General features: G+C 34.7%; 1 protein-coding gene across 4 annotated transcripts in view; it reads right to left on the reverse strand.

The window, feature by feature from the left end:
• Nucleotides 1-17,853, reverse strand: part of LOC149805887 (uncharacterized) — a 100,606-nt gene that overhangs the window by 58,818 nt on the left and 23,935 nt on the right. For 2 of the 4 annotated variants that reach the window (XM_089950634.1, XM_089950633.1), the window contains exon 4: nucleotides 12,250-12,312. The exons of the other annotated variants lie outside the window; for them this stretch is intronic. In XM_089950634.1, coding sequence (XP_089806760.1) covers nucleotides 12,250-12,312 — 63 coding nt within the window. The remainder of the gene's footprint in view (nucleotides 1-12,249; nucleotides 12,313-17,853) is intronic. 4 annotated transcript variants of the gene reach the window in all.

The raw sequence follows: 17,853 nt of genomic DNA on the forward strand, positions 1-17,853 counted from the left end.
AATTCGCAAGCAATAGGGTCCATAAACATCGACCCTGAGGGAAACAAATTTTGGGTAACACTAATGTTGGGGGCTGGAGGAGGGAACTATCAACTTTTGTTGATATAGGAGAATTATAATCCTTGTTCTACATAAATATTTGTATAATGGATTTTTAAATTAATGCATGCCATATCTTAAAAGGTCAATAAAATTAATAAATTGGTGGCAGACTTTTAATATAAATCAAGCTGACAAACAGTACTCACAAATCTGTTCATCAGTGTAGTTTGAATTATGTCCTTCACTGTATCAGCATGTGTAACAATCATAAGTAAAAACAACTAAACTAACCATTTACACTCATAGATCAATGGAGTAAAACCCATCATTATGATTGCACTGGGTAATTTTGCAAGAAAGTGATTCTTACTCTAACCATGCAATTTTTAACTGACATCACATGGAAATCATTGCAAATAAACTCCATGACATTTGTACCACTAGAAACAGTTGACTCATGACACATGCACTGTCCTGGAACATGACATCAGCATTGGAAAAAAGAAGCCAAAACAAAACAAAAAAAACCAAAAAATATCAATATTTTATAGGTAATGTAAGTCATTTTCAAGTTTACCACTCCTAACTTTGATGAACAATCTACAGACTAGCCAAGGGAAAAACAGCTGGAGTTGTTCATGGTGTGTGATTTTAAAAAGAAAGTAAATTCATTGACACACAGATCTTACTCTGATGTCAGCACCTTCAATGTACTGTAATTGGTGATCTGTTAATTACCGCTTTCCATCATTGTAATGCACCTTATTATAATACAATTCTGGATATAACATAGTACTACACTGGACCCCATGACCAAAATCACTCCACTGCATAACAATATGGGTTGAAAGAAAACAATTAAAATTTAGACTTACTTCTTCATTTCCTTTTAAAAGACACCATTAATAAACAAAAAGTGACAGGTCCACTTTACCAATGTCTGGAATTTTTAACATAGATTTAATAATTTTTCAGCCATTTCACTATGATGTCTGCAGTGTGGCAGTTTATAGGTGATGTCTAGAACTGGGGCGGCATGCCACTGACATGTAACATCATGTCCTACCCAGTCCTTATTATCCTGACATCAGGCTGACCAGTCCTAACACTAAAGGAAACTGCTACTGACCTTTAGAATACTGTGATTAAACAGGACAAAAGAGTGAAAGAAAATAAAGAGAAAAGAGAGACAGGAAGCTCAATCCCATAGGAAAAATTTAAAATCTTACTGACTTGACAAATCAGGAAGAAACTGAAAAGGAAATATGCATGTATATTAGCAAAGATTTTAAGATTAATGAACAAATATTTTGTGGAAAAGGCCCAAGGCTCAATGCAAAATTCCATCCTACAGCCAGTAATTGTGAAATTCACATGTCAAAAGGACACATCATGATTCTAGAAATGTACATACAAAGTAGACAAGAAGCAAGGGACACAGAAGGCATATATGTAACTAAGGATCGAGAACTAGCCAGTGCTCACCAAACTATCATCTAAGATTTAGGAACACTTAAAAAAAAATCTAAAACCCATTTTAAGGGACTGTTTGAGAGAGATGAAGATGGCATATTTGTGATACGACAAACTTGTTGTAGATGGTTGTGTATGTGCATGATGAAATACAAAATTGTCCAAGTCCAGCTTGGCAGAGTGGTCTAAAGCGCTCACCATTATGGATCACTGCCATCTCACCTCTGACTGCGTCAGTTCGAGTCTCAAATTCAGCCAATGTGGGTATGTGAGAAAGCTTGCTAGTAGTTTCTCGCAGGTCGGTGGTTCTTTCTGGGGTTTTCCCGGGTTCTTCCTCCACCATTAATACTGGCCACCATATATAGCCTATCATGTGCTGAAACATGGCATTAAACCCCACAACAACAACAACAACAATAAGAAATACTTGTATCAGTACAGTTGGTGAATTTTGTTACTGGCAATGACCAATCTGCATGGAAATTTCTTACATGGATGATATCAGGACTGGGAAAAAGTTAGCTGGAAATGCTGAGCACATAGATAACTATTATTTCAATGTTATTATACAGTATAATTTCCTTGGATTTCTTGTGATTCTGACTGATGGTACCAATCAGTTTCATATTGTGGCACACAAAACAGTTGCATGTTTAACACCTAAAATGCTTAAAGCTATTAGGGACTCAGTTGAAACATTATGTTTTGTTACAAATCTGGCTGCAGATTTATGAAATGTTGAAGCTTTATCTAGTGAATCTAATAACATTTTATGGCTAATACTTAAGAGTAAACATTGGTATACCTCATAAAGTTATACTAGGTTTAATACACTATGCAACAAAAAAATTCATCTGTGCACGTGGATAAAGAGACTTTATAGTTTAAAATGACACTGCAAGTTTAAAATCCTTGGGAAAGGTCACATAATTTAGATAACATCTATTATCTGAGGAAGTATAAGGGCAGATTTTATTGTGCATTTATAGCTTCTGAGAAGACCTTTGATAGAACTGACAGGAGAGCTCTATGATGTGACCTGAATGTGTGTAACTTGGGTACAAAGAAATGTTACAAGCAATATATGCAGATATCAGAGCATGTGTAAGAATGCTGAGTGAATTAATTCATGTATTTCAGTGTCCAACAGGTGTTAGACGTAAACTGTTACTGCTGATTTTCTCTTTTTCTAAATGACATGCAAAGGGCACTTTCTGATGGTAACAGTGGTACTGATATAGAAAATGTGTTGAAGATTTTTATTCTACATTATGCAAATGATCATGTATACTGGCTGATACTGCAATCAATTGTTTTTGTAAGATAGACTTGTCCAGTACTGTGACTATTGAACTTTACTGTATATACTCACTTATAAGACAAGTCAAATTCCAAACAACAAAGATCCTAATCTGCCATATCATTATGCACATGCAGAATAGGGTCTATGTATCTATGTTGTTTGTTCAAATGATTACTCCTAACTGCACTGAACCAGATCTGCCCACACATTATACACAGTTCAAATAAAATTATTTTGTTATAAAATGTGATTATGCCTTTTCTACAAGACGTATCCAATTACAGGTATGTACTTTTCATGTCATTCTATTGAATGACAGGATAAATTTAAAAACATTATAAATTTTGATACAATTAAAATCAAGTACATTTCATATGGCTTTTATTATAGGAGTCAATTATATTCCACACATTTTTGGGATGTCATTATTTCAGAGACATACAAACCCTGTATCACTGATTGTCTCCAGTTCAGGTATTTGGATGTGATCATTTCAGAAACAAAACATGCTCTATACCAATGACCATCTGCAATTAAGATATTGTGATGTAGTCATTTCAAAGACATATATGCCCTGTATCACTGACTGTCTCCAACTGGGATATTGGGATGCCATCATTTCAGAGACATAGAGTATATGCCCTGCAACACTGACTGTCTCCAACTGGGATATTGGGATGCCATCATTTCAGAGACATACAGTATTATGTCCTGCATCACTGACTGTCTCCAATTGGGATATTAGGATGTCATCATTTCAGAGACATACAGTATATGCCCTGTATCACTGACTGTCTCCAGTTGGGATATTAGGATGTCATCATTTCACAGACATACAGTTTATGCCCTGTATCACTGACTGTCTCCAATTGGGATATTAGGATGTCATCATTTCAGAGACATACAGTATATGCCCTGTATCACTGACTGTCTTCAACTGGGATATTAGGATGTCATCATTTCATAGACATACAGTATATGCCCTGTATCACTGACTGTCTCCAATTGGGATATTAGGATGTCATCATTTCAGAGACATACAGTATATGCCCTGTATCACTGACTGTCTCCAGTTGGGATATTAGGATGTCATCATTTCATAGACATACAGTATATGCCCTGTATCACTGACTGTCTCCAATTGGGATATTAGGATGTCATCATTTCAGAGACATACAGTATATGCCCTGTATCACTGACTGTCTCCAATTGGGATATTAGGATGTCATCATTTCATAGACATACAGTATATGCCCTGTATCACTGACTGTCTCCAATTGGGATATTAGGATGTCATCATTTCATAGACATACAGTATATGCCCCATATAATTGTCTCCAGTTGGGATATTAGGATGTCATCATTTCAGAGTCATACAGTATATGCCCTGTATAAGTGACTGTCTCCAATTGGGATATTAGGATGTCATCATTTCATTGACATACTGTATATGCCCTGTATCAGTGACTGTCTCCATTTGGGATACTCTTCCTCTTCCTGTACATACTGACTGAAAATTGTTTAATGATTTTTATTCCATGTGTCAGTAATGATCACATTCTAACTCTTTATTATTTTCTTACAGTCAAATGATCTTTCAATACTCCCAACAAGCAAAACATCTAATATGCCAGATTAATCATATGATAATTACGTGATTCTTTAATGCACATAAAGACACTGTACCATCTTTGTTCCTTCCTACTGAAAAGTGTGATTGAGATGTTGACCTTTGTTACATTTTCACAGCTCATTTTCTAAAAGAAAATTTTTATACAGCAGTTAATCATATTCTGAACAATTCCTTCAAGACATGTCATCTTTGGCACTCAGTACTCCAACAAGATACAGTATGTACTTGCATACAAGAGGCCCACTGCAAACTGTACAGACCCAGATCTGCTGTCACATAATGGGTCAGCAGATCTGAGTCTGTGCAGTTTGTTAGGAGTAACCAGTAAAACAAACAACATACATCCTCATAGGGAGGTGCGTTATACATTATCGAACATATCACTTGTTAAGATAAATAACATAGCACCTAATTACATTCATACATATATATGAGAATAAAAATATGTACATGACTGATTTTACTACTGTTTTACTTCATGTATTTTATGAATTTTTTATCATTCTTCAGCTTTATTTTAACTTCTTTTCAACCTGAATGTAGGCATTCATATAATTACAAGAAAGAGTTTTCATTATCATCAACTGAGAAAATTCAATGCAGGACAGATTTGGCAAGAAAGATGAAATCTCAGTAAAAAGTATGTAGATTTCTCATTATTTTCATTAATTCTAGGTTGGGATTGGGCAACCTACTGCATCCTCCTCCACATACCAATCTACTGACTTAATGGATAAAGTCTGTGCAAATTGGCACATCTACCTGCAAACTGATGCATAGTAAAAAGATAACATAATAAAAGCATGCGAAATGCAAAGAACTAATGCACTGAAAGTAGGTCTGTCTTGTTACCTTTCTTTCTAAAATGTACTTAGACTGAGCCAAGAAATACAATAGGAAGTAAGAAAATACAGTGAATTCACTATTTCTTTATGGGATACCAATTTTAAGGGATTATGTTGATGCCTAAAATCACAGATTTAAAAAGCCAATGAACAATTATCTTTCTGTGGAAAACAAAGAACTCCCTCCATGAATTAACCAAAAAAGTGTCATTTTTCACAAAATAATGAAATTGTATACACACAACAGTCAATTAATTTAAAGCAATAATGTTTACAGAATTGGAGTGATGCTAAGACATAGTTATTAAAACTGACTGTAACTTTAAGGTTACATAAAGACTGCTAATTCCAGTATATTACAGATTTTAAGTCGAAAATATCATACACACAGTTAACACCAGTACATTACATATAATGTAATATGAAAGTAACATACACTGCTAGCACCAGTACAGTATCACATATGATGTAACATGGAGGTAACATACACTGCTGACACCAGTACATTACATATGATGTAATACAGAGGTAACATACACTGCTAACACCAGTACATTACATATGATGTAACGCGGAGGTAACATACACTGCTAACACCAGTACTTTAGCATAAATTAGTGTTTATTTTGTAAGGGATATACAAGGTTACTATGCTATATCATGGAGACATATAGGGCCACATCAATAATCATTAACTTTTCACCAAGATCATTATGTTACCATGTCATCGATACTTTTCATCAAGATTATTATGTTACAATGTCATCAATACTTTTCACCAAGAACATTATTTTATGATGTCATCAATATTTTTCACCAAGATCATTATGTTACCATGTCATCAATACTTTTCACCAGGATCATTATGTTACCATGTCATCAATACTTTTCACCATGATCATTATGTTACCATGTCATCAATACTTTTCACCAAGATCATTATGTTACCATGTCATCAATACTTTTCACCAGGATCATTATGTTACCATATCATCAATACTTTTCACCAAGATCATTATGTTACCATGTCATCAATACTTTTCACCAAGATCATTATGTTACCATGTCATCAATACTTTTCACCAGGATCATTATGTTACCATGACATCGATACTTTTCACCAAGATCATTATGTTACCATGTCATCAATACTTTTCACCAAGATCATTATGTTACCATGTCATCAATACTTTTCACCAAGATCATTATGTTACCATGTCATCGATACTTTTCACCAGGATCATTATGTTACCATGCCATCGATACTTTTCACCAGGATCATTATGTTACCATGTCATCAACATTTTTCACCAAGATCATTATGTTACCATGTCATCAACATTTTTCACCAGGATCATTATGTTACCATGTCATCAATACTTTTCACCAGGATCATTATGTTACCATGTCATCAATACTTTTCACCAGGATCATTATGTTACCATGTCATCAATACTTTTCACCAAGATCATTATGTTACCATGTCATCAATACTTTTCACCAAGATCATTATGTTACCATGTCATCAATACTTTTCACCAGGATCATTATGTTACCATGTCATCAATACTTTTCACCAGGATCATTATGTTACCATGTCATCAATATTTTTCACCAAGATCATTATGTTACCATGTCATCAATACTTTTCACCAGGATCATTATGTTACCATGTCATCGATATTTTTCACCAGGATCATTATGTTACCATGTCATCGATATTTTTCACCAGGATCATTATGTTACCATGTCATCAATACTTTTCACCAACATCATTATGTTACCATGTCATCAATACTTTTCACCAAGATCATTATGTTACCATGTCATCAATACTTTTCACCAGGATCATTATGTTACCATGTCATCAATACTTTTCACCAACATCATTATGTTACCATGTCATCAATACTTTTCACCAAGATCATTATGTTACCATGTCATCGATATTTTTCACCAGGATCATTATGTTACCATGTCATCAATACTTTTCACCAAGATCATTATGTTACCATGTCATCAATACTTTTCACCAGGATCATTATGTTACCATGTCATCAATACTTTTCACCAGGATCATTATGTTACCATGTCATCAATACTTTTCACCAACACAATTATGTTACCATGTCATCAATACTTTTCACCAACATCATTATGTTACCATGTCATCGATATTTTTCACCAGGATCATTATGTTACCATGTCATCAATACTTTTCACCAACATCATTATGTTACCATGTCATCAATACTTTTCACCAGGATCATTATGTTACCATGTCATCGATATTTTTCACCAGGATCATTATGTTACCATGTCATCGATATTTTTCACCAGGATCATTATGTTACCATGTCATCGATATTTTTCACCAAGATCATTATGTTACCATGTCATCAATACTTTTCACCAACATCATTATGTTACCATGTCATCAATACTTTTCACCATGATCATTATGTTACCATGTCATCAATACTTTTCACCAGGATCATTATGTTACCATGTCATCGATATTTTTCACCAGGATCATTATGTTACCATGTCATCGATATTTTTCACCAGGATCATTATGTTACCATGTCATCAATACTTTTCACCAAGATCATTATGTTACCATGTCATCGATATTTTTCACCAGGATCATTATGTTACCATGTCATCAATACTTTTCACCAAGATCATTATGTTACCATGTCATCGATATTTTTCACCAAGATCATTATGTTACCATGTCATCAATACTTTTCACCAAGATCATTATGTTACCATGTCATCAATACTTTTCACCAGGATCATTATGTTACCATGTCATCGATATTTTTCACCAGGATCATTATGTTACCATGTCATCAATACTTTTCACCAGGATCATTATGTTACCATGTCATCAATACTTTTCACCAGGATCATTATGTTACCATGTCATCGATATTTTTCACCAGGATCATTATGTTACCATGTCATCAATACTTTTCACCAAGATCATTATGTTACCATGTCATCAATATTTTTCACCAGGATCATTATGTTACCATGTCATCAATACTTTTCACCAAGATCATTATGTTACCATGTCATCAATACTTTTCACCAAGATCATTATGTTACCATGTCATCAATACTTTTCACCAAGATCATTATGTTACCATGTCATCAATACTTTTCACCGGGATCATTATGTTACCATGTCATCAATACTTTTCACCAAGATCATTATGTTGCCATGTCATCAATACTTTTCACCAGGATCATTATGTTACCATGTCATCGATATTTTTCACCAAGATCATTATGTTACCATGTCATCAATACATTTCACCAAGATCATTATGTTACCATGTCATCGATATTTTTCACCAAGATCATTATGTTACCATGTCATCAATACATTTCACCAAGATCATTATGTTACCATGTCATCAATACTTTTCACCAGGATCATTATGTTACCATGTCATCAATACTTTTCACCAGGATCATTATGTTACCATGTCATCAATACTTTTCACCAGGATCATTATGTTACCATGTTATCAATACTTTTCACCAAGATCATTATGTTACCATGTCATCAATACTTTTCACCAAGATCATTATGTTACCATGTCATCAATACTTTTCACCAGGATCATTATGTTACCATGTCATCATTACTTTTCACCAAGATCATTATGTTACCATGTCATCAATACTTTTCACCAAGATCATTATGTTACCATGTCATCAATACTTTTCACCAGGATCATTATGTTACCATGTCATCAATACTTTTCACCAGGATCATTATGTTACCATGCCATCGATATTTTTCACCAAGATCATTATGTTACCATGCCATCGATATTTTTCACCAGGATCATTATGTTACCATGTCATCAATACTTTTCACCAAGATCATTATGTTACCATGCCATCGATACTTTTCACCAAGATCATTGTTACCATGCCATCGATATTTTTCACCAAGATCATTATGTTACCATGTCATCAATACTTTTCACCAGGATCATTATGTTACCATGCCATCAATACTTTTCACCAGGATCATTATGTTACCATGTCATCAATATTTTTCACCAAGATCATTATGTTACCATGTCATCAATACTTTTCACCAGGATCATTATGTTACCATGTCATCAATACTTTTCACCAGGATCATTATGTTACCATGTCATCAATACTTTTCACCAAGATCATTATGTTACCATGTCATCAATACTTTTCACCAGGATCATTATGTTACCATGTCATCAATACTTTTCACCAAGATCATTATGTTACCATGTCATCAATACTTTTCACCAGGATCATTATGTTACCATGTCATCAATACTTTTCACCAAGATCATTATGTTACCATGTCATCAATACTTTTCACCAGGATCATTATGTTACCATGTCATCAATACTTTTCACCAAGATCATTATGTTACCATGCCATCAATACTTTAAACCAAGATCATAAGATTATCATAGCATTATGAACTCTCAGAAGAAGTACACATAAAATGGTTGTGATTTCTGTCTTATTTTAAATAATGAAAAAGATTTTTGATTTTTGTTGGTTTTAATGCCACTTCAAACACATTTCTGGGTTTATCTCTAGGACGCACAGAACAAGCTGACCTAAGCTGGAGCGGGCAGGTATCAAACCTGTGACCTCTTGTTTACAAGTCAGAAGCTCTAACAAATGAGCTACTATGGCTCCCAAATAATCCAAAAGAAAAATTTGCATACAATATTAACAACTGTAATAATTGTCTTGTGAAAGAAAGTAAAGAGGTTAATGAACAATATGTGCGACCTTGTGAAACCTTGAACTATGACCCATTTTAAAAAGCTGTGCAGTGTGTCTGTTACAGAAAACTGATGTGATCTCAATAACTGTCATACAACCTGATTAAAATCAGATCTCTGCTGTCCTACATGAAGATCTGATGACAACCGCTTAATGGTCATGTTCTGGTGACCTTTGAATTAGCAAATGGAAATGCTCCTTTCAAAAATCTGAAAGTGAATCAAATCATTTAGTACACATTCATGCACTTCTTCCTCACTGCTCAGTCTCCAAATGTGAAGATTAAGACTTCATCTGATTGGTTGATAAAATTAGCTGTTAAGGTAATAACATAGGGTACCAGAACACGACCCCTAAGTGGTCGCTGTCAGATCTTCATGTATAACAGAGGAGATCTGATTTCAATCAGATTGCTGTGTCATACTGAATAGTCACCAAGCATCCTTCTTTTCTTTGAGTATTTAATACAAGTAATCAATGATCCTCAGTCTGTGTAAATCAGACAAATTCTTAAACACTCATTCAGCTGTTATTTTATGTAAATTTAGTGACAGGGCACATCTCCCCATAGTCTTCCATGCAATGTCCCTTATATGGGATGGATATTAAATTGGTAATAGCACAAGAAAATCCACACCAACCTGTACATTCTAAAGTAATTTTAGATTGCCTGGACATTAAGCCATTTATAAATTTAAAAAATTCAAAAAGTTAAATCCTTCAATATTTTTAGAAGCAATCAACCTTAATTACCACATCTGCTTGTGAATAATGCATACTCGACTGCAAACAGCAAAGGTCCAGATCTACCATCACATGCTGATGTAACTGACCTGGCCCATGCAATTTGTTCTATTTATAATTGAAACAGAATAGATGTAAATCTGAATCTTGTAGCTGGGAAATCATACAACTTGAACTTGAATTTGAATTAGTCTTGTTCAATTGGACTCTTACATGGCTCTGATATACTTGCCATACAAAGACCTGGTGAAATGCTTCATTTGTTCGCAGTTACTAAAAGAGGGCATTTTTCTGTCAAAAGAAATTTTTCACTATCTCAAATTTTTATCTAGATGTACACTCTGCAATCATTCAAGCCAAAATTATATTGTAATCATAAAGGTTAACTTTAAACATCCATTTGTAAATGGAGCCTGATGCCGGAGGTGTGTGTCAATCAGCGAATGAAACTGCTCGTGTTTTAGTGAAGTATTACATCATTTGATCATCACTATGACATACTACATCACATCATCTCATCAGATGAACAAATCATTTTATCCAAATTATGGAAAGCCTTGTTCTGCTATTAAAAGTAAACAGGTTTTTAAACAGACCCTGATATGACAGATCTCATGGACCAATGTGAGAGGTTTGTTTGAATAAGACAAGAAATTAACCTTTGAGATTTCTCTCAGCCAGTCCAAAAAAAGGTTTACTTTTCAAACACCACATTCTCAATGTTAAACTCAAGCTCATAGTTTTTTGATCTCAAGTGGATTGTGAGATAGCATATCAGTGTCTATGCTGTTCAGGGTTGAATGATCATTATACATTAAAATTAACCGATTCAGCTCCGATCCCGTCTGTAGGTGTGATGAGGCTGTACCTTACTTCAAAGCTCTGCAGCATCAAGGCCATTTAAGATACACCAACGTGGGTGGTATTATAAGAAAGCAGATAGATATAGCTCTAAAATGATATCAAATAATCTGGAAGTTCTAGTTGCACTACAAAATACAGAGAGCAAAACCTCATTTTTTGGACCCGGTTTTTTAATACCCAAAATTCGCTCGAGATCGGAAAGCAATTTTGGGTCCGGATTTTAGACCTTTTTCTAAGGCATACCAGTCTTAACTGCACACAGACAGGCGAACCTTTGCAAAAGCTATGATAAGGTGGGCATTTGGAAATAAACTGTGGTCTCCATACAAAAATGATAGGTCCATTAAGCAAAAAAAAAAAAAGAAAAAAAAAAGATGTTTCTAATACAACTCATGGAAAATCTGTTGATAACTGCTGTATTAAAATGTATTCAGAAATAGCCCCCCAAATGTCTTTCCTGCTTTCCTACGCACATTTCAGGCAAAAACGACAAAAACCTCTGGGGCCGAATGAGTTAAGGAAGCAGTATGCAACAAACCTGGTAGTTCTGACAACAGCTTTAACCTGAAGGGTATCATGTAACTCCCTAGCATCAGGGGATCTGAAATACAAAATTAGGTAAGTTAGCTTTCATCTAATACAAATCTCAATAGAATATAAAAATATGTATTGGACAAGGTTTACAATACTCAAACACATATTCATCAATGCAGTTTTGGCCATGTACCAATAAGGATGCCACCATTTCAAAATGAAGGGACATATACAGCACTAGTTCTTTTCCTTCAACATGTCCTATGGATATAGAGGATCTAAAATGGGCAATGATTTAATACTGAATTTATGAAACAAGAATAATGAATGTCCAGCTTTTAATATTAAATCATTACTCATATGAGATTCTTTTGATCACATTGTTTTTTTTCTCAGTAGAAATTATTTCAATAGAAAGAAGAATGAACAATTTTGTTCATTCTGACAGATGCAGTACCTTTAATTTGTTGTGTGTAAAAAAATAGTCCCAAACAAAGTCGAAATAGTAAAAGATTATACATTTTTACTAACTATAAATCAAAGAATAAGTGTTCATTCAAATAAACAGAACATTTTACAAAGACAAAATCATTTGTCAACACAAAATGTCCAATGTGTGTGATGTCACACTGTCTGATACGGTGCACAGTACTGGTTTGAGTTGGCATACACAACACAGTGCCAGTGTTTACCATGAAATTCCACATCACAACTAAACATTACATTGTTACAATATTTTTGTGAAAATAAGATTACTGGATGCAAAAATAAACATATTTAATGTAATGTATTTGTGACCGGATATTTGAAGTATTTGATTTGGAACATTAGACTGTACAGAAGACGTAAACAAATCTCTCTTTCAGTTGAATTTGCATCCCATATTTACTGCGTAAATATTCTGTGGTTGGATAAAGTTGTCAGCTGGGGAGACTGGTTTATGTCTATTTTTCTGTGAACAATGGTCAGTTTATTTACTTCTGTAAGGTCACATTTAAACCATGCTTGTATATAGGGTGGATTCCATGCTACAGATACACTGTCCCTCCACCCCCACCCTTGCTATCAACAGAGTAACACCCATAGTTTTACTTGTTGTTATTATTCTGTCTTGGGTTTTTTAGCCAGTTTCATGTTATGATATGTTATACTTGACATAACAAACCCCTGTAGAGGTAAATTGGCCATATTGAAACAGATGAGACCATTTTCCCCCAAGTCCCTTTTTACGAGTCAAATCAAAATATGGTGGCCAAAAAGGTTCATTCAAAACAAAAAATTCCAGAAGGTGGGGTTAAAAGTTTTCCCATGATAGCAGCCAATCAGTAAAAAGGATACTGCGCAATAATTTCATGGCCTTTATTTGGACCAATCAGAATCACATAAAGTGATTTTTTTTGCATGTGGTAATATCAAAATTAAGAAACTGCACATACTATATGAAAACTGTACCGACTATGTGATAAATTATACTGTCTAACTGCACATAAAGAATTAGGCCTGGAAATCATAACACTCTTTAGTGAAGTTCAAGCTTGAGATATCATTCCAATCAATCACAAATGATATCACTATTTAAAGGTAGTTTTTGAATGGCTCATAGAAGAAACTCCATCTCAAACTCAGACTTCTATGATGTCCAGGTTACAACTTTTCACAGTTCTTGTCTATTAACAATGCAAGCATTACGAATCTTTGACAATCTTAGACCAAAACATTGTATACAATGGTTTTCAATACAGCAGTTACTTTTTGTTCTGTCATGAAAGCGGTTAAAAATAATATATTTATCACTTCATCCCTTTTACTCTCAAGACGGCTATCATGTTGGCTTGTGGATTTATCTGAAATACAGTAAACAGTGCCTGGAGAGACTATGACACTGGCCTGTGGGGCTATCTGAAGTGGAGGAAACAGGGTGCTTGTACTGATACTATGACGTTTGACCTCTGGAGTTATGTGAAGTGGAGGAAACATGGTGCTTGTAGATACAAGGATGTTTGACCTGTGGAGGTATTTGAAGTAGAGGAAACATGGTGCTTGTAGAGACTATGATGTTGACCTGTGGAGGCATTGGAAGTGGAGGAAACAGTGGTTGCAGAGACTATGATGTTGACTTGTGGAGGTATTTGAAGTGGAGGAAACAGTGCTTGCAGAGACTATGATGTTGACCTGTGGAGGTATTTGAAGTAAAGACAGTGCTTACAGAGACTATGATGTTGACCTGTGGAAGTATCTAAAGTGGAGGAAATAGTGCCTGGAGAGACTAAACACCTTAAATGGAAAACTAAATATCTACATGTGCCAGAAAGGGGATCAAATCCAGATCAGAGGTGTAAAAAAAGCAATTTATCATAGACTGAATGGCCCTTAAGACCACCATTCAACAGAACATAAAATGACTGGAGTCACATATGGTCAAGCTAGTTAACTGGGTCATAATGGTTTCAATTCTTCTGCCAGCAAGTGTGATGGTGCCACATTATAAAACTCCTCATTATACTGCTGCGCTTCGTATGATGTAGGAATGATTGTGAAGCCATCAAATTGTTCTTCTTATCAGGTAGGAATGGCCATGAAGCCCATTAATTGGTCTTCTTAAAAGGTAGAAACGGCCTTGAAATCTATAAAATTGGTCTTTTTATAAGGTAGAAATGGCCATGAAATGTATAAAATTGGTCTTCTTATCAGGTAGGAATGGTCATAATGCCCATTAAATTGGTCTTCTAGTAAGGTAGGAATGGTCTTGAAACCATTAAATTGGTCTTCTTATAAGGTAAGATGGTCATAAAGCCAATTAAATTAGTCTTCTTATAAGTTAGGAATGGCCACAAAGCCCATAAAATTGGTCAAATATGTTATTTTATTATTAACTGCCAAAAACTGAAGACCCTTCACTAATATCATCTAAATAGTAAGACATGGTGTCACATGATTAAACAGCTCCATTTTTTTGTACTATTATGATATAGCTTTGTCGGAATATACCTCAGGATAAGACTCACTTGCTTAAAATGCAGGTCATTTTTAAGTCTTCAATGTACACAGCATAAAGAGGGTGTAATGTAAATGCACTAATATGTCTTACAATTAGATTATGCTGTGAAAAAGAACAGTCTTTATTTAATGTTTTCCTTAATAGTTATATCATGTATTATATTTATCGGTTAAATAAAATGATAAACATTCTTGTATCTAACAAAAATGCAATGTATGTGAAGTTCTCCAAACCCTTGTTTTAATGGTTTACCGAAGTCATCACAGGTGAAAGAATGACATAAAACACCATGAACAAATTACCTACTCTAATGTTTGTGTTCCCTTTTCATGAAGGTATTTTCTAACCTTTAATAAGACTTGTCTAAAGTATGTATGGTCTAAAGGTTTGCTGGAAAGTGATAGAATTATTTTGAACATAAAGGCAAAGTCTAAGGTTTAAATTCTTTCAGAATGTTTCAGCAAATATCTGAACATTGCAAGTAGTATATGAACACCAGTCCCACAATTAACTGAAAGAAACCAGTCTTAAAGGACACCTGCCCATTAAACACAGCTACAGTATCCCTTTTTCCTTAAAGCAAATTTGCCATATTTACTGTAGTTCAAGTTGGGTCCCACTGCAAATAACACTGATCCCAGTCTGTGGTCACAAAATGCATTGATAGATCAGTGTCCATTGTTACTTGCTGTACTGGTTTGTCCAAACAAAGTCCCTGATCTTTGGACACATAATGCACTAGCAGATCAGCATCCATTTTGTTCTAATGGTTTGTCCTAACACAGACCCCAATCTGTGGTCACACAATGCAATGGCAGATTAGTGTCTATGTTGTCTGTTCTGCTGGTTTGTCCCAACAAACCACACCATTCCAGATGTGCTGAATGACAAATCTAGGTCAGTGCAGTTTGCAGTTCACTAATATGCAAGAATATACAGTATATATTTAACCTCATTGTGATTGGTACCTGCCCACAAAAGGCAAATCCTGTTGTCCCATTCATGTTCTTTAGTGAAATGATTCAATGTACACATAAAATTGCTTTCCAATATAAAAGAAATATTATCCCCACATAAAAAACTATATATTTTCACACTTTTGATGCTTAAAGTTCATATAATTAATTTGTAAAGTATACATTTGTGGCCATACATGGCCAGTGCATATTTAACTAGATTTTGTCTTCCATGCATCTCTACAAAAGCAAGCCACTGTATACTGCCTTTATCCATGCTTAGTACAATAAATTTCATATTTCCAATTAGCTTTGGCTTGATTCATGGCACACATTATTTAGTGGTGAGGCAATCAGAATTTAACACCATGACCAAGAACACAACACAGTAGTTTACCAAGGCCGATTCCATTGTAGAATACACTCATGCTAACCATTAAGCCACATTTCATGATTGGCGATTTACGGGGATTTATTGGAGAAAGTACATAGTTCCAGTGTTATAACAGCAAAAAGGCAAAATGTAGGCTTCAATAATTGGTGTTGATATCAATTACACTGACAAACTCTTGCACATTCAAAGGCATGTGTTTTGATAGCTGAATGACCATTAGCCATTTCCCAAGTAAGTTAGCCGTTATTACTGCCTGATTTCTGCAAGTTATCCTTTGATAATAAAAACATACAAACTTGTGTTTCGAAACTTAAACTTATGTAAATAACAATTTGAGTTTTAAGAAGAGAATCAGTAACTAGAATGAGCACTCTGGTGGTCTAGTGGTTAGAGCGTCTGCCTCTGATGCAGAAGTCGTGGTTTCGATCCCAAGCTGAGTCATACCAAAGACTGACAAAAATTGTACTAATAGCTGCCTCGCTTGGTGCTCAGCATTAAGAGGTTAGTGTTAGGACTGGTCGGCCTGGTGTCACAATAATGTAACTGGGTGGGACATCAAGCTACATGTCTGTGGCATGATGCCCCAGTGCTAGACATCACTATAAACTGCCACAATGCAGACATCATAGCAATATGACTCTAAAATTGTTAAAGCTATGTTAAAAATCCAAATCACAAACACACACAGTAACTAGAATATTTTAACTGCCACATGTACATTATTTTCTTCATAAAAATCAGTTTGGAACCGTAAGTGAACGTGTCATCGGGAAATAATGGCGGACATCGCTGTTTTGAGAAGAACTATTTTATTTGCCTCTTTTCGTAAACCATTGAGAAAATATATTCAGGAAAATATAGAATTCATAGAAAGCAGTGTCTAAATATTATGTTATTAAAGATTTAGCTTTAAAATACAATTATGTAGGTCAGAAACAAATGGGACAATGCAATGTTGTGGAATTCTCAAGACGCTGTAAGGTAAAGGTTCTATTCTGAGTTCACTCATTTTTGTGAAAATACAAAGAAGAAAGTAAAAAACCAAAGCAAATACTGTTTAACTAATGCCTAACGTTACACCAAGAATGAGGACAGATAATAAAACCTTGTACTTGCAATCCTATCAATGGACTGTTGAAACGAAGCTATAAAGTGTGTGGTTACATAAGAAAACCCCTCTTTCTAAACCAAGAAGCACTTGCATGTTGGTTGCATCAATTCGGTTGAAAAAAAGGGTTTAGTTAATTCATATACTGACTT

The sequence above is a fragment of the Sinohyriopsis cumingii genome, chromosome 2 (genome assembly GCF_028554795.1).
Source record: "Sinohyriopsis cumingii isolate HCF-2022 chromosome 2, ASM2855479v2, whole genome shotgun sequence".
Lineage (NCBI taxonomy): Eukaryota > Metazoa > Mollusca > Bivalvia > Unionida > Unionidae > Sinohyriopsis > Sinohyriopsis cumingii.